This window comes from Chlorocebus sabaeus, chromosome 1 (assembly GCF_047675955.1).
Source record: "Chlorocebus sabaeus isolate Y175 chromosome 1, mChlSab1.0.hap1, whole genome shotgun sequence".
In the NCBI taxonomy this organism is placed as follows: Eukaryota; Metazoa; Chordata; class Mammalia; order Primates; family Cercopithecidae; genus Chlorocebus; species Chlorocebus sabaeus.
Genome location: NC_132904.1, coordinates 21,681,639 through 21,700,855, shown reverse-complemented (window position 1 = coordinate 21,700,855; position 19,217 = coordinate 21,681,639). Strand labels below are relative to the sequence as shown.

Sequence of the window (19,217 nt, the reverse complement as noted above, 5' to 3'; positions counted from 1 at the left end):
TTTTTTTATATTTTTGAGAAGGAGTCTTGCTCTGTCACCCAGGCTGGAGTGCAATGGCGTGGTCTTGGCTCACTGCAACCTCCACCTCCTGGGTTCAAGCAGTTCTCCTGCCTCAGCCTCCCAAGTAACTGCAATTACAGTCACATGCCACCACACCCAGCTTAATTTTTTTGTATTTTAGTACAGATGAGGTTTCACTGTGTTGCCCAGGCTGGTCTCAAACTCCTGAGCTCAGGCAATCCACCTGCCTCGGCCTCCCAAAGTGCTGGGATTACAATCATGAGCCACAGCGCCTGGCCCTATGGTGGTAATCTTAATTTGGAACCAAGTTTGTCTAATTCCTTAGAATACTCTTTCTTTTTTGTGAGACAAAGGGACATATTCCCTCTACAGGATTGTTATTAAAGATAGTATGTGCCTTACTTGCCTTTAGACGCCACAATCTTAAGTACTCTAGCACCCACTGATATTACTCATGCAAGATTTCTGGAGGAAGATGTTTTTGGTCAGATTTTGCTGGTCATCTCTTTGAATTTGTGTTCTCTACCTCTTTCTATGGCTATGTTTACTTCTGTCTTGTTTTGAATCTAGCACTCATCTTTCCATCCTCTGCTCCCTAAAACTCCTTGAAACTTCTCTTCCAAGATTGTTAATGCTGTTTCTTATCAAATATAGTCACCTTCTGTTAATCGGCTTCTGATATTCCACTCCCTCTCAGTAGTGTTCTTTGTAGCCATTAACTGGCTTCTGTTTCTATTCCAGGTATGGTGATCCCAGTTTCTTCCTGGATAACCATTGTCATCTGATCCAAAAGTCTTTCCTAATATTGAGCTAAAACATGACCTCTCATTTCTAGTTTTGTCTTATGAGGCCAGCAACGTCAGTCTTGTTTCTCATTAATAGCACATTCCCGTAGGTATTGAAAATGGTTATTGTTCCTGCCTACCTTCCTTTCCTGTGTCTTTGCTTCTCTTCAGTTAAATGTCCCCACTTCCTTGAATAACTTAATGTTACGGCATCTAGTCTCTTCACTGTCTTTGAAGTAATCTCCTTGGAATTTTTCAAAATCTTTTCAAGCCCGAATTTTTGGTGTGATATATCAGCTACTCTTCCTGCCACTGGATCCCCCTAGATTTCTTCAGTCCCTCTTCTGAAGTTTTGAGTACTTTTTGCCAAGTATATTTTCTGTGAATGTGCTCTGCTTTGCACATCTCCTAAAGTGAGATGCCCAGACTTAAACATGAATCTCCAGGTGTGTGTGGAACATTTCAAGCTTCTTTTTGTTTTCAGCAGAACTACATATGCATAGCTACGTTTCTTTCTTTCTTTCTTTCTTTCTTTCTTTCTTTTTTTTTTTTGAGATAGCGTCTTGCTCTGTTGCCCAGGCTGGAGTGCAGTGGCACAATCTTGGCTCACTGCAAGCTCCGCCTCCCGGGTTCATGCCATTCTCCTGCCTCAGCCTCTCGAGGTAGCTGGGACTATAGGCGCCCACCACCACGCACGGCTAATTTTTGTATTTTTATGAAGCAAGATTTTACCATGTTGGCCAGGCTGTTCTCAAACTGCTGACCTCAGGTGATCCGCCCACCTCGACCTCCCAAAGTGCTGGCATTACAGACGTGAGCCACCATGCCTGGCCCATAGCTTCATCTGTTAACACTTCTCCTAGTCCCTGTGATTCTTGATAGTACCTAATATGGCTCAGATACAACCATAAACCTTCCCACTACCCTGGAATAGGCTTCATCTCCGTAAAGGATGTGAACTCACATCTCACATAAACCTCACTGTGGATGCTCACATTCTCTCCAACTTCACAATATTTATTCTTCTTTTTCCCAGTGTGAAAGTGGTGCATGGTAACGAAAATCGTTTTCAGTTTATATCATACCATCTGTCCTACAAGCAGCAAGATTTACTTATTCCTCTTGCTTCAAGCATAATTTGAAACCTTCCGAGATCTCTCTACAATCCAGACCTTTCACCAAACCAGAATTCTGTATTTTCAGCTGTACAGGACAGTTGTGTAGGGCAGTATTCTATATAGGACAATATCTGAAGATACATTCCTCCATCCATTCTTGTCTAGACTGTAAGTTCCATGGGTTGTTACCACCCAGCCCTCAGCACATTGCTAGATACTGCAACAAATATTTTCATGAATTAATGACTAGTGTCTACAATTCCAAGTCTTTATCCTGTTGCCCTTTCCTAACTCCATTGTCTTTATATCATTCTGTTTACATATTCACAGATTCTAAACCTATAGTCATATATTAAAAATCCCAGTTTTTCACATTAGACTTAAAAATCTTGAAATCATCTTTGAGCCTATCCTATTACTAATTTTTCTCCATTAACATTTTCTTGTATACCTCTTTACCCTCCCTTTTTAAAAAATTCCTTTTCCCTTTACCTTAAGACAACCTACTTCTATAACTCTTTTTTTTTTTTTTTTTAATACTTTAAGTTCTAGGGTACATGTGCACAACGTGCAGGTTTGTTACATATGTATACATGTGCCATGTTGGTGTGCTGCACCCATTAACTCGTCATTTACATTAGGTATATCTCCTAATGCTATCCCTCCCCCTCCCCTCTCCCCCCTCCCCACAATAGGCCCCGGTGTGTGATGTTCCCCTTCCTGTGTCCAAGTGATCTCATTGTTCAATTCGCACCTATGAGTGAGAATATGCGGTGTTTGGTTTTCTGTTCTTGTGATAGTTTGCTGAGAATGATGGTTTCCAGCTGCATCCATGTCCCTACAAAGGACATGAACTCATCCTTTTTTATGGCTATATAGTATTCCATGGTGTATATGTGCCACATTTTCTTAATCAGTCTGTCACTGATGGACATTTGGGTTGATTCCAAGTCTTTGCTATTGTGAATAGTGCTGCAATAAACATACGTGTGCATGTGTCTTTATAGCAGCATGATTTATAATCCTTTGGGACACTTCTATAACTCTTATAAAGATTCTTAAATACCTTTCTAATTGGTCTCTTTGTCTTCTGTCTTCTCTTTCCTTGTCCAACACCCCTGTTCCAATACACAAACTGATTTACTACTCTAAGACTTTAACCTTTGTAGTTATTATGGCCCTCATCCTGTTATTCTTCTGCTTAAGAAACAAGAGGCTCCCTTTGCAACGAATCCTCTTCATGACTTTCTCACACATTTGTAACATCACCTACCTTTCCTAAGTATCTTATTTGTTGGTATCCCCTGTATACATTCTTGGTTGTAATTAATTTGAAATTGGTCATGCCTTCCATGTGCCTTTACTATCCCTGTATGTATGTGTGTGGACAAATGAGTCTATGCATACATGCTTTTTTAAAAAAAAAGGTCACTCTGGAAGGCTGGGTGCAGTAGCTCACACCGGAATCCAAGCACTTTGAGAGGCTGAGGCAGGCGGATCACCTGAGGTCAGGAGTTCAAGACCAGCCTGGCCAACATAGCGAAACTCCATCTCTACAAAAATACAAAAAAAAATTAGCTGGGTGTGGTGGCCTGCACCTAAAATCCCAGCTATTTGGGAGGCTGTGGCAGGAGGATCACTTGAGCCCAGGAGGCAGAGGTTTCAGTGAGCTGAGATCACGCCACTGCACTGCACTCCAGCCTGGGTGACAGAACAAGACTCTGTCTCAAAAAAAAAAAAAAAAAAAAAGTCACTCTGGGGAGTGACCTCCCTGGCCCTCCACTCTGTCTATCTAAATCCTGCCTCAGGTAGTCTGCCTTTCTCTAAGAAGCATTTTGTGATTACATGCAAGTGTTTTTTCCTCTTAAAAAAAAAAGTTAATTGTTCTCTTTATTATTTCATGTATGTAGTTTTCTGTCTCCAACTTGATTATAAATTCATTATATTTAATTTCTTAAGGTTAGAAACTTTCCATTTTTTTTTTGTTCCCACCTACAGCTTACAGAGATAGACACATAGTAGGCTATCAATAAAGTTTGGTTTATTTTTTGCTAACTCAGAGCACACTTATAATCTACTTATTCCTCACCTGTGAGGAGAAAATATAAAAATATGTACATATTTAGTGTTGTTTTTTAGGAATTGCTTTTGCCCCAACCCCAGCAGCCTTTAGAAAAGCCTAATGGCTACCAGCAACAGAAGCCTGCAGCAAGCTCCGTATTCTCTCTTCATTTGAATATCAGTTTCCATTGATGAAAGCCCCTCTCTCTCAGAAGTTTTAAATAATGATAAATATTACCATATGTTAGGAGCACAGGGAAGCAGTAACCTTGGGTTACTGGGTTTGCAGAACTCTTTGTAGCTAAACAGCATGATTTTTTTTCCAGTGTGTTGCTTAACGACAGGGATATGTTCTAGGAAATGCGTCCTTGGGTGATTTTGCCATCGTGGGAACATCATAGAGTGTACTGTACTTACTTACACAAAGCTAGGTGGTATAGCCTACTGTGCTCCCGTGTTATATTGTGTAGCCTCTTGCTCCTAGGCTACAAACTTCTACAGCACGTTTATCTGCTGAAACACTGTAGGCAAGCATAACACAATGGTAAATATTTGCGTCTCTAAATGTATTTAGATGCAGAAAAGGTACAGGGGAAATACATTATTATAATTTTATGGCACCACTGTGGTATATGCAGTTCATCATTGACCAGAACTTCATTATGTGGTGCATGGCTGTGATACCATGTTGTAAATCCCTGAACAAGCCAGAATTACCAACTGAAGATTACCGCACTAGAATAATGAAACTGGCGTTTTGTGAGGTATCAACCCAGAGCTCTTAGGTTTTCCTGTGGGTGTATGCTACAAAAGGAGATGTTGTGTTATTTGTTCTTTTACCCTATCTACTTCCTAAAGGGACTAGGGATAACTTTCATGGAATGCACAATGTAACATCCAGCCATTAATACAAAATAAACAGGAAAAGTTAAGTAGTGCAGAATTTTTTAAAAGACAGCCTTCTATTAAGAAACTTGGGCTGATTTTGCCTGAACTTCCTTGTTATTCAAGCATAGAGGAAAACTCAAGAGGGTTGTGTAGCCTTCATTGGATAATAAAGGTAACATACTGAGTTCTCAAGAGAGAGAATTTTTGCTAGGCCATTATGCTGCGAGTCTTCCATCGGGGTCTTTTAGAGACTTGAGCCACCTAAATAATATCTTGGTAATCATTTTAGAAAGAAATTATTGTAGTATATTGCTATTTCTTATATCAGCCATTAGTGAAAAATGGGAGCCTTCATGTAGAATTAGGATAGTTTTCCATTAAACAAATCATTTTTCAGTTAAGTCAGTTAAGCCAGCTATATGGTCTGGACACACAGCTATGTCCAGATATTTGAATAAACCTTGAAGAATCCCATATATTAAATAACATAATAAGCTTCATCCTTGCCGTCTATGTTTTGAATGTAGAGCAAGTGGATCTTTTTTAAAAAATAGTGTATCACATACCTGTCCTCATGCTCACTAATAAGAGAATCTCTGCCTGCCTGCTGTCTAGCTGCCACTGTTCTCAGCCAAGCTTTTGGCAAACGCTAGATGACAAACTTGGTATTTTATTATGTATTTTGAAGATGCTGAATGGTATTTTTATCACATTGGGCTATAGAAGTGCCTCTAAGCAGAGCCAAAACGTTTCTCCAAAAGCAGGGTTGGAGTCACCCAAGGACTTGAATGAGTACTATGTACCTTTTACTAACATGCTGGCCCTTGAATTTCAGGTACGGTGGTTGAGGAGAGCAATGGCTCTGACGAGATGGAGAATTCAGATGAAACCAAAATGTCAGAAGAAATACTGGCTTTGGTGGATGAATTTCAACAGGCATGGCCTTTGGAAGGCTTTGGGGGTGCACTGGAGATGAAAGGGCGACGTCTAGACTTACAAGGAATACGGGTGCTGAAGAAAGGTCCCCAGGATGGAGTGGCCAGAAGCTCTTGCTACGGAGACTGCAGAAGTGAAGATGATGAAGCAACAGAATGGGTAAGTTTGCCAACTTAATTCTTACAAAATTGTAGCCCATGTCCTTCAGGGGATCCTAGTATGCAAAGTGGAAGTTTCTGTTGGATATGTGGCACTACTTGGCTGCACACTCCAGGACAGCCTTCACATTGGAATTTTACCGGGAGGAAGCATTTCATGTTACTTATGTATTGCTGGCTCTTCTGGGAGGCAGGAGGAAATGGGATGGGTGTGAAGCCACAGTCAGAGCCTGCAGACTTGGAACTGTCCAGTTCAGACATCTTTCTTTTCCGTTTCTCCTATACATTCTTCAAGACTAGGTTATTTTGTTCATTTCACTAACCATTTTTTATTTAGGTCTTTAAGAGTTAAATTCAAGGAGAGAACCTGAGCACAGGACTTGGTTATTCTTAACTAGTATTCACAAGTCATTGACAGATTTGATCACTGGTCTCATTTGTCCCTAACATGTTTCTGTTTCCCAGATTACATTCCAGGTCAAACGTGTAAAGAAACCCAAAGGAGATCATAAGAAAACTCCTGGGAAAAAAGTAGAAACAAGTCAGATAGAAAATGGACATCGTTACCAAGCAAACCTGGAGATCACTGGCCCCAAGGTGGCATCTCCTGGGCCACAAGGTAAATTTGAATGTTTAATATGCCAATTTCTTGTTTTAGATATCACTGTCTCATTTCTCACAGAGGCTGTATTTGTAACTTGAAATAGTTCAGATGAGATGATAAAGGGGCAAAGTGATCAAGAAACCAGTCTGTCTTCTGTATCAATGAAAAAAGTGTTCAAACGCTAAAACATTATGGAAATGAAATTCCAGTGGATTTAACATTATGTGTAATAAATCATAAAGGAAGAAAAACTAGGTGAATATTTACATGTTCTTTCCATGTGGAAAGAACTTTCTAAGGCAGAGAGAGAGAAAGAAAATAATTCTGACACTGGAAAGCACCACAAAATAAGACAAAAGACTGAAGCATAGTATTTTTTGTAGATTATTTTTGTATATATTTACAGAATATATGATAAGCAGAGGGTATCAATATCATTTAAAGAGCACTTACAAATCAATATGAAACATACAGTATTTCAATAAAATGTATGCAGCATACATAGGCAGTTCACCAAACACACACACACACACACACACACACACACAGAGATGGCCACTAAACTTGAGAAGATGTCAACCTCATCAGCAATCAAAGGAGTGCAGGCATAAACAGTAAGATACCAGTTTTGATTATCAAATTGTTTTTAAATGTGTAACACACATTTTATTTAAATGAAGTGAATTTTGGGGTAGTCTGACTAGGTGCATCAGAAAATTTAAAAATATACCAGTTATTCTACTTATAGTAATTTACCCTAAGTAAATCATCTTACAAGTGCCATAGATGTAAGTAGAAAGCTATTGATCATGGTGTTGCTTATAATAAAAATTTGTAAACAACCTGAATGTTGTAATTGCCTAAGTAAATCATAACACGTCCATGCTGCATAATATGCAGCCAAAATATTGGTAATATACTAAGAAAAGCAATTTATAAAGTAGTAAATGTAGAGAATACCTTAATCATTATGCTGTATTTCATCAACTACATTTTTTTCACATTTCAATATCTCTGAAATTGGAGTACATCTTAGAGTTGATAGTATCTTATATAATAATTGGCACTGTTTTTCTTTCTTAAATCCTTTAAAATAATGTATATTTACAGTTGGCAGCATCTTAGATTTGATGAAATATGGTATAATAAACAAGTACATAGAAACAAAAGTAGGAGGAAATACATCAAAATGTTATAAATGGTCATCTCTGGGTGCTAACAGAGCTATAGGTGATTTTTATTTTCTTCTGTATGACTTTTCCATTTTTAAAATATTTTACAATAAACCTGTATTACTTTTATAAACAAAAAAACTAAAAATGTATTATAAAAGTGAAAACTAAAGCTGAATATGGTTGAGATGATATGAGAGCACTTAAGCAGTTTTAAATGTATTCAAATTGGTGGGCCCAAGTAGGGCATTGAATGTACTTGCAAATGGGATCATGGAACCACTTATTGGCATTAAAAGCTCTAAAGCATAGAGGACAGAAATACTAGAGAGATTCAAAATCCCAATTTTCAGTTAAGTATGGATTCTATTCACTGCTAACTAATCAGCTTCATGATAAATCCTGACCAAGTTATAAAGCAAAGTATTAAATAGTTTGTGAGCCCATGGGGGAAAAATGGAGATCATTAAGAGCCATTGTAGATTTTCTAAGAACTAATAATAATGCTTAACTAATTTCATTTCCTTTTTTGGTTAGGGCTACTAGACTGGAAGACCAGGAAAGTGCCATAGACATAATGTAACTGGATTTCAGCAAGGCATTTAACAGAGCCTCTTATGATATCCTTGTGAACCAGATGGAGAGATGTGGGCTTGAAGCCTTCCCATTGCCTACAGGATAAAATTCAAACTTCCTAGTGTGGTGTACAAGACCCTTTACAGCCCGCCTCTGTGTACCCTTCAACACCATTCTCTGAATCAACCATGCTCATGTTTTTACCTCAGTGCCTTTGCACATGCTGTTCCCTATGCCTGGAATGCCCTATGCCCCCTCTGCCCTCTGCCGTGCTAAAATATCCCTCATCCTTAAACTTCAAAATCAAGTGCCATCTCTTCCTTGTTACCTTCAGGCAGAATTAGTTACTCTTTCCTCTGTGCAATTGTTCTATATCTTTGCTCTAGCTCTTTTCCTATTGTATTGTAATGATTTGTTTATGTTTACCTTCCTTACTAGACTGTGAGCTCAAGAGCAGGCCGTCTTATGATTCCTGTCTGTACCCCTAGTGTCTTTTATGGTTCTCAGCCCCTTATAACAGGTGCTCAATAAATATTTTTCAAATGAAATTATTAAATGTAAAAGAAAAATAAGATTTTTGTGAAAATTATGGCTTATTTAAGTTATTAATTTAAAGAGAGTTAATTTGAAACTCTTTCAAAACTGTTCCTTTCTGTTTTGTTAAAATCTCAATCTAAACCCCTGCCTGTACCTCAAACAGTTTTCTACTGTTGGTAAATTCCTATAATATAAAAAGTGCTATACAGAACTAAAGTTCTCCTTCCTGCCTATTCCATTATAACTCCTTCAGAAAACCCCTCCCAGACAAGACAGTTCTGCTCTTTTCTTGGGGATTTGATGTAAGTAAAGCACCCAGACCCAAAAAGTAGTACCTACGAGGGATATTAATAAACAGAGCTTTAAAATTTTTTGTAGCTTTAAATAGCTTGTTGATTGGGAACATACATGTTAGAGTCAAACAGACTTGGATCAGGATCCCAGCTCTGCCATTTCCTAGCCAGGTGACCTGGGCAAGTCATCTAGTCTCCCTGAGTCTCTGTTTTCTCATCTGAGAAATGAGGGTTAAAACCTACTTCAGGCCAGATGCAGTGGCTCACATCTATAATCCCAGCACTTTGGGAGGCCAGGGTGGGAGGATCACTTGAACCCAGGAGGTTAAGGCTACAGAAAGCTAGTATCATGCCATGGCACTCCAGCCTGGGCAAGAAAGCAAGGTGCTGTCTCTAATTAAAAAAAGAAAAATGGAAAAAACTTACGAGATTAAGGATGTAAAGCACTTAGCACGGGATCTGAATACACAGGAAGTGCTCTTCAAATAGATGATAACCAGGCTGGTTCTTGGACTGTGGTGTTGTGGTGGGGGCTGGGGGGAGATGATCATCTTTCATTAACATCATTATTCCCTGCTGCTCTTCTTTATAGCAGTGGTTCTCTCTACTGGGTGTGATGTTGCCCCCCAGGGGACATTTGGCAATATCTGGAGACATTTTTGTTGTTTTATCTGGGGAATGGTGCTACCAACATCCAGTGGGTAGAGGCCAAAGATGATGCTAAACACCCTCCAATGCACAGGACAGGTCCTCAAAAAATTATCCAGCCCAAAATGTCAATAATACCAGGTTGAGAAACCCTGCTTTAGGGATATATGTTTCTACTAAGTTGGAGTTGTCTTTATTAAATCAAAATACAGAGGGGGGCAAAAATTAAGTTTGGTAAGAATGTTAACATTGAAGAATATCTTAACCCTTATTTCTTGTTGCTCAGTCTTAAATCCACCAAAGAACTCATTTATTCTTACTTCTCCACCTGTCTTTACTCAGAGATGATCTTTAGTCCCATTGCATAATGACAAGATTTTAATTAGACCATAGATGGGGGAAATGCTAAAGACTACAAGAATGACTAGCACCTCCAAATACACCAATCTGGGTGAAGTAATCATCAGGGCACAAGGCCCTTTGGGTTCTGTTCCTTTGCAATCGCGTGGATTCATGGCATACTTTCCTTCCAGGAAAAAAACGTGACTACCAGCGTCTGGGATGGCCCAGCCCAGACGAATGCGTCAAACTCCGCTGGGTAGAGCTGACTGCCATCGTGAGTACCTGGCTTGCAGTTTCTTCAAAAAACATTGAGTAAGTATGTTAAGCCTCTCCCTCCTTTATGGCATTTGAGTTCCACTGAACCCAGCTGACTTTAAGGATGCCCTCTTAGCAGAGAGTAGAAAAGTTATCCTTTCTAGAGCTGAATTTTCAAAGGATGACCATGCTGACCATGGCCCCCAGGTGGACCCAACCCATTGTAGCAAAGCCGTGAGTGTGCCTCCCTTCCCGGTGCCTTCACCTGTCCTTCGTAAGCTATCTAGCAGCCATGTATAACCTGCTTAGTTTGCATTGAAGACTGGATCCTCTTTATAGAAGCACAAAACCCATATTTTCTCATGAATATCATGCAGTTGTAAGGGAGCCAGAGCAAATCCAGATTTGCAAACACCTACCGAGACATACTAGGTGCCTCTGATAACTGCTTTCTCCTCACTGGACACTCACTCTCTTTTGCTGACCCCTTTTCTACCCTTTAAGTGTTGGAGTTCCCCAGGATTTACCACTAAGCCTTCTTATTTTGTAATCATGTGTAGTCAGACTGATCTACTCCCAAAATTCCAATCAACACAGATGTACTAACAGCTCCCAAACTTGAATCTCCATACCAGACCTTCTACAATGCCTTCAACTCATTTGTCTGTCTCCCTGATCTGTCTTGTCTAGATTGCACTCAGGCATCCCATGCTCAGGAAAACTAAAGTCATAATTTTCTTGCCCACTCTCCATATTAAAAAATTATTGTTTCGTTTGTTTTTTCTTTTCCTGTTTTTAGTAAATAGCTCCAGCAATGCTTGGGCCAAAAACCTGGGAGTTATCCTTAACAATTTTCCTCCCTTGCTCTTCAAATTCAGCCTGTTACCAATTCTTAGCACTTTTACTCCCTGAGTATTTTTCAAAACCACCTACTTTTCTCCGTCTCCATTGCTGCCTCCTCAAACTAGAGCATAACCATCCCTACATCGGTTCATCCAGTACCTCCTAGCTGGTCCTCTTGCTCTGTTCACTCTTGCCTCTGTTCAACCTATTCTCTCCACAGTACTCAGAATTCTTCAAATATAAATCAAATCATTCTTAAAGCACTCTAGGAAATTCTTACTGCTATTTAAAGTGGACTTGATCTGCTTTTCTTGATCTGCTCCCTGCCTGTTTTTTCATCCTCTCTTTTGCCCTCTCTCCTGCCAGGACTGTCACACATGGTGTCTCTTTTGTCTGTGGCATTGTTCTCACTGTGGGTTCTCAGCTGGTTAATTCATACTAAACCTTCTGGCCTCAACTTAATCTTACCTCTACAGAATCCTTTACTAGCTACCTCCCTGCTCCACCAGTGCAGAGGCAACATATACCCTCCTGGAGTGTACTGTCATTGCACCATATTTTATCTTTTATAACTTATCACATGTAATAAATGAATCACTCACAAGAGAATGAACATGATAACAGCAGGGACTGACTATGTTTTACTCATTATTATAGTCCTTGTATCTGACATGTAATAGGCTGTAAATAAATAATGAGTGAATGTTTGCCTAATAATTGTTAGACTTTTTAAATAGCTGCAAGTAAAACATGGCAGTGCCAATTTGTCATATTAGTGCATATGATAGTCTATAATAGTTTGTATATGGTGGGAAAATGAAAGGAAGTACTTAGTCTTACACCTAAATACAGTGTACGGCTGTTTATCTCTATAAAATTTACTATCTAAGCTTTAGGTAACTTTTTCTGTGGGGAGGAATGTGCTGCTGTGCATAAAAGAAAACTAAAAGATAATAACCAGTTGTGGGTATTTATCACCACTTATATCTTGGAAGAAGAAATCCTAGAAGAAAATTTACCTCGTTTAAAATCAGGGGATAGGCCGGGCGCGGTGGCTCAAGCCTGTAATCCCAGCACTTTGGGAGACCAAGACGGGCGGATCACGAGGTCAGGAGATCGAGACCATCCTGGCTAACACGGTGAAACCCCGTCTCTACTAAAAATACAAAAAAAAAACTAGCCGGGCGTGGTGGCGGGCGCCTTTGGTCCCAGCTACTCAGGAGGCTGAGGCAGGAGAATGGCGTAAACCTGGGAGGCGGAGCTTGCAGTGAGCTGAGATCTGGCCACTGCACTCCACCCAGGGCGACAGAGCAAGACTCCGTCTCAAAAAATAAATAAATAAATAAATAAATAAATAAATAAATAAATAAATAAATAAAATCAGGGGATAGCATGTTGAAGCTATGATGAGCTGATTGTTAACGCTGTCTCTCTTCCCTTCGCACCCACTCAAAAATTTCCTAATGTGGTCATCTCCATTTCTCAGCATCACAGAACACATAGACTTTGCCACCCCTATACAGCAGCCAGCAATGGAGCCTCTTTGCAATGGCAATCTCCCCACGAGTATGCATACCCTGGACCACTTGCATGGGGTTTCCAACCGAGCCAGCCTGCACTACACAGGGGAGAGTCAGCTAACAGAGGTGAGTGCTCAACTTTGTTCAAGCTGGTTTTTAGCCTGACAATTAGGATGCACATTGATAGTGGAAAGCACAGGTGACCAGGCCTTTAAAAAAAAAATAGGGGCTTTTTTTCAGTTAGGCATCACCTAGGTGGATTTGGGCCAAGCCTGATTTCTTTCAGGCCTTTGGACTGAGCTTATTAGTCTTTTTTTGTTTATGACCATGGAATTTTAATCCTGATTTACCCCTCAAGGGGAGTAGTTCTGCCTTGCCATCAGATACAGACTCTTGAGAAAAACGTTTGGGGCAGTTAATTCTCCTGTTGACATTTTTAAGAAGGAAGGTAAGGAAGGCAGACCCAATATATACCTAGCAAAGCGTCTACCTAGAAGAATTGGAAAAACATGTCACAAGTATCCAACAGTAGAGCATTGGTTAAATAAATTTTGGTATAGAAGTAAGATAGTATACAGTGGCACCATTAGAAAATATATAGAAATATTCTTATTGACATGAATAAACTTTCACAATATATAATGTGAAAACATAGGTAACAGTATATAGTATAATTCAATATTTTGTGAGGAAACGTACATAGAAAAATATCTGAAAGACATATAAAGGTGTTAAAAGTGGTTAATACCTCTCTATATGTCTTTACATGTCTGAATGACAAGATTACACATAGTTTATTTCATTTACTCTGTGGTCTAATGTTGCTATAATGAATGTGTTTTATATTCTGTAATTTTTGTTAAATGTGGGAGAGCTGAGGGGATGCTAAAACAACCTTAAATGTATCTTCCATAGATTACCTTACCAATAGGACCACAGCATGTATCCCAGAAAAACAGTTTGCCTCTGTGGTATGGTGCCCGACTCAACATTAGCAGTATCATCTAGATCCTGTGTCGTTTTCATTCTACTAATCTGCCATCTTCCTTCCTTCCAGGTATTACAAAATCTCGGCAAAGACCAATATCCACAACAGTCGCTTGAACAGATTGGCACCCGAATTGCCAAAGTTTTGGAAAAGGTAAGTCTCCCCACAGAAAAGCTGGAAACAATTGCCCTCCTTCTAACTTCTTTTCTAGGTTATTTGCTCCTAAGTGTCTCTAACCTCTTCTGTTAGTTACTTAGCACTTGGTAGCTCAAAGGATAATGTGAAATAACTCCCCTCAGAATGTTTCAGTCACTTTTTTAATATTCTTTTCTGTCTCTTTGCCTACCTTCTGTGGTGAAACTTACCTAGTCAGTTTTCTCTTCTTTACCCCAGTATGTGTGTGTAGAGGTGTTAGTATTGGAAACCATGGAATCTAGGTATATGAAATAAGTCAGATATTCTTCTGATGGTGAAGAATATTTGGTATTTTGGATGATGGATGGGAAACACACTTTGAAATGTCTTTTCTCTTGAAATCATGAAACAAAATATTTACCAAATTGCATTTTCATAGAGCCTACAGAAAATATCATTGAGAGATTCTAAGACACCTCTTCTTCTGTGTGATATTTGTGTAAAGAGGAGGAGTTTTTTAATTTAATTTTATTACTTTATGACTAAGAATCTCTCTACTACTGTATAATATTAAATAGCTAATTTAGCATAGTCATTTAAAGAATTAACCCAACTTCAAATATGAATGTGACATTGTGAGATAGTGAGATAGCAACTTCCTTCATCTTCCAGATATCGCACATGGAAAAATCATCAGCAGACCCCAATTATAATGAAACTAGGGCAAGCACATGATCCCCAGACTTCAAAAAAATGTAAGGATTGCCAAAAGTGGTTATGATCCACACAAAAACCATACAGGATGAATTGTAGCAGAAGTCAGGCAGGGTTAGCAATTTCAGAAAACATCAGCAAAATTCTACTACCTGAAGGAACTTTCTACAAGTAGCCCAACCAGGAAAATCCTGAGTAATAAAAACAGAGCAGACACAGCACTGATACAAAAATAAAAGAAAACCGGCTGGGCCCAGTGGCTCACACCTGTAATCCCAGCACTTTTGGAAGATCAAGGCAGGTGGATCACTTGAGGTCAGGAGTTCAAGACCAGCCTGGCCAACATGGTGAAACCTCATCTCTACTAAAAATACAAAAATCAGCCGAGTGTGGTGGCATGTACCTGTAATCCCAGCTACTTGGGAGGCTGAGGCAGGAGAATCAGTGCTAGCCCAAGAGGCGGAGGTTGCAGTGAGCCGAGATCATGCCACTGCATTCCAGCCTGGGTGACAGAGTGAGACTCCGTCTCAATAAAGAATGAATGAATGAATACTATAGGAAAAAGCAGCAAAACTTACCAAAGAACACACAGCAGGAAACTATTGTAATGGAACACATTATAATTCAGACTCAACTTTTCTCCATGGATTAAAATATTAGGCCAGGCAGAGTGGCTCATGCCTGTAATCCCAGCACTTTGGTGGACAAGGCAGAAGGATCATTGGAGCCCAGGAGTTTGGGCCAGCCTGGGCAACATGGCGAGACCCTGTCTCTACAAAAAAATTAAAATGTTTGCACACACCTGTAGTCTCAGCTACTTGACAGATTGAGGTGGAAGGATCGCTTAAGCCCAGGAAATTGAGGTTGCAGTAAGCCATGATCATGCCACTGTACTCCAGCCTGGGTAACAGAGTGAGACCCTGTCTCATTTAAAAAAAAAAAAAAACAGTTGCCTGCATAAATAAAGAACACAAAGCAAAAATATAAAAACACAGGAGAAAGATTAGCAATGGATATAAAAACAGGACATAGAAAACTGATATATATTAAACTTGAGTGCCAGGCCAAACAGGTCAGTAGTAGAAAAATTTTGTCACAGAACTGATGACAAAATTGGAAGGAGCAGCAAGAGAAATACAGCACAAACACAGAAAGGGACATAGAGGACAGAAGTGACAAGTGACTAAAATAAAATAGAGAGTTAAAGAAAAATTGAAGATATTATGTTAGAGAGGAACATATTTTAAGCTCTATATTCAAATAAGATTTGAGTCTTTTTCTATTTCTGATTTTGTTAAAAGGGTGCACTGTGTGCCATAGAAAACTGATCCAGAACAGTCAACAGCAATGCTTATTGAAGCAAAATTACTCCATCTTGGAAGAAAACAAATATAATCAGATTTTTCAACAGCAACTCTTGATTCCAGAAGACAATGGAGTAACATATTTAGGATACTTAAAGAATAAAAAAAGATGAGCCATGGATTTTATGTACTACCAAACCAACCATCAATATAGAGTCCACAGACAAATTGCCATTAACATGCAACAAATATTGTTTCCATGAGCCCCTTCTTGAGAAGACTGTCTAGAGATAAACTTCAGACAGCGAAAATGACCAGAGCAGCATTGGTATAAGGGACTAGTAGCAAGCATTATATAATTGTCTATAGAGCCAAGACTGAATAATGACTCTAAGAGAGGCAAGACAGTATCGTGTGTTATGGAAGCTCTTCAGCTTACCATGGGGTTACATCCTGATAAACCTATTGTTAAGTTGAAAATACCATAGGTTGAAATGTATTTAGTACACCTAACATACCAAACATTATAGCTTAGTGTAGCCTTTCTTAAATGTGTTCAGAACACTTACATTAGCCTACAGTTGGGTAAAATGATCTGGCAGCACAGTATATTATAGAGTATCAGCTGTTTACCCTTGTGATCATGTGGCTGACTAGCAGCTACAGCTCACGAGAGTGTTGTACTGTTTTCTACTGTATGCCTGTTGCTTTCACACTGTCAAAGTTGAAAAATCCTAAGTTGGGGATTGAGCTCTGAAAATTTAGTTATAGTACAATTATCAAAAAATGGTGAGAGAATAGGAGAATATATGAGAGGTGAAATAAGCTCACTGATTACTTAATAGGTACTGGTTGGGAATTAAAGAATGATACTTCAAATTAAATGCTGGTGGGGAGGAAAGGTAGAAATGTAAGAAAAGGTTACAGGTAATTTCCATACCGTTTGTATGTATTTTTTGACCAATAGAACATAGCCCAAAAAAAGTGTGAAGGAAGGGAGAGTAATGGTATTGTATAAAGGCCTTACTGTATAGATACAATACAAGCCTTCCTAAATACCAAAAGATAACCTGAAAAGACACAGTATGCAAATAAGATAGACAATATAGTAAAATAATACACATGTATACATATTAAACAGATGTATTCAAGGGACCAAGGACAAACAATTATATCCATAATTGCAAATGTTCTTACCTTAACTATTAAAAGAACAAGATGTTCAAATTGTTTAACAAAGCATAACCAAACATCCTATGTTCAAGAAACATCCAAATAAAATTTAACAAGATTTAAGGTAAAAATAAAAGAATGGATAAAGGGTACAAGGCAAATACAAATAAGAGATCAAAGTTTATGATCTCCATACCTAACAAGGAAAAACTTAGATCAAAAAGCTTGACATGACAAAGAAATATACTTTATAATGCTAAAGACTACAGTTTACAATAAACTTGTAATAATTATTAGTATTTATATATCCACTAACGCAGAAACAAATGTCATAAAGCAGAGACTAAGGGAGATTCACGGAAACATTAAAATATACCACGTAATACCAAACAAAAAATTAATAAGGATATAAAAGACCTAAATAGCATAATCAGTAAGGTAGATCTTATTAGATATATCAAACTCTGAACTTTGATAATAGGAAATACATCTTTTTGTCATTTGAACATAGAATGTTCATTCGTGAAAATTGTATCAGAGCAGTGAACAAATTCCAAGGAAAAAATAAAAGTAGCATTTTCTGGCCAGAATGCAAAATAATAATAATAATAATAAATAACAATATAAAAGCCCTCCTACCTGGAAATTCTAAAACATGTCATTTAAACAGCTCCTGAGTCAAAGGAAAACTAAAAAATTTAGAATTTCTTGAAGATAAATGAAAATAAAATAACAGTCTGTAGAACAGACTAAAACAGTTTTCAGAGAAATTTTCATAGCGTTAAGTACCTGTAGCAGTAAAAATGAAAAATAAGAAAAGATATGAATTAAACATCCAAAACTGGGATGAAAAGATAAACCAAACTAAAAGCAAAAGAATTAAGAAAGAAAAAAGATGCATTAGTTATACAGAAAATCAGAAGAAATAATGAATCCAAAAGTTGAGTTTGAGGTATGTATCAATAAAATAGATACATCATTAGCTAACCTAATAAAGGAAAATGAGATCGCCAAAGTAAAATTCGAAAGACAGGAGGACATGACCATAAAAATAGGACGTTTAGAGAATCACACTAATTTGACCAAAACATATAATTTATTCAAATATGTTTGAAAACCTAGGTGAAATAATATTTTTTAGAAACCTACAATGCAGAAAAAATGACCTCAGTAGAAACAGCATCTAAATCAGAAAGATTGCCCTAGAAGAAATGGAAAAAAATCGTTAACTCCAACCCAAAAGCACACTAGGCCCAGGTGACTTCACAGAGGACTTTTTCAAACCTTTAAAGACCAAAAATTTCCAATGCTGCTATATTTCAGAGTATCAAAAAAAGAAAATGTATTTTACAAAGAAAACGTATCATTGTTCCCCAAATCTGAAAAAATTGGCATTAAAAAAAAAAGACTACTAACCTGTTTCACTTGTTATCAATTCAAAAGTGATAAAATAGTAGCAAACAATCTAACAGCATTTTTTGAAAAACACTTCATGACTAAAAGGCTGCTCTAGGAATACAGAATTGATTTACTATTTGGAAACCATTAATATCATCCTTCATATTGATAGAGGGGAAAAATCATATAATCATATCCAGACTTGTGCAAACATTGGATATATTCAATACAAACTTAGGTTAAGAACTCTAAGAATTGATACTTTTCTTAGCACAATACACACACACACACACACACACACACACACACACACACACACTCTTAGCAGAAAAGCCAGGAACTTACTAGGTGCCTTCTAAATGCTTTTCCACTGAAGTCAAGAACCAGACAAGAACGTCCCCTCTATCTACTACTACTCAACATGAGTTTAAATGTATTAATATAGACAAAGGCATTCAGACTGCCTACTGTATCTGATGAAATCATATGTCTGGAAAACCCAAAAGAATCCATGGAAAACCAACTACAAAGAATATAAGAATTTAGTCAAATAACATTAAAAGTTAATACACATGTAAAAGTAATATTCTAGTTAGGATGTAGTAGGTCAGGGCAGTTCACTGCCTTACAATAACTTGAATGAACCAGATAAACTTCTAAAATCATGTTTTTAAAGCTATCATAGAACTAGGCAAGCAACAAGATATGAAAGAACTAAATTACTAGTGACAGAAGAACCTTTCCAAAG

The 19,217-nt window shown here is 38.1% G+C and overlaps 1 protein-coding gene across 3 annotated transcripts in view; it reads left to right on the top strand.

Annotated features, from left to right (window-relative positions):
- Positions 1–19,217, top strand: part of TTC17 (tetratricopeptide repeat domain 17) — a 142,263-nt gene that overhangs the window by 85,942 nt on the left and 37,104 nt on the right. For 2 of the 3 annotated variants that reach the window (XM_008001222.3, XM_073017201.1), the window contains exons 18-22: positions 5,709–5,968; positions 6,433–6,586; positions 10,331–10,451; positions 12,724–12,883; positions 13,815–13,898. In XM_008001222.3, the coding sequence (XP_007999413.1) occupies positions 5,709–5,968; positions 6,433–6,586; positions 10,331–10,451; positions 12,724–12,883; positions 13,815–13,898 (779 nt within the window). Of the gene's footprint in view, positions 1–5,708; positions 5,969–6,432; positions 6,587–8,280; positions 8,841–10,330; positions 10,452–12,723; positions 12,884–13,814; positions 13,899–19,217 lie in introns of those variants that run through there. The other variant, XM_008001243.3, reaches the window with a different exon arrangement.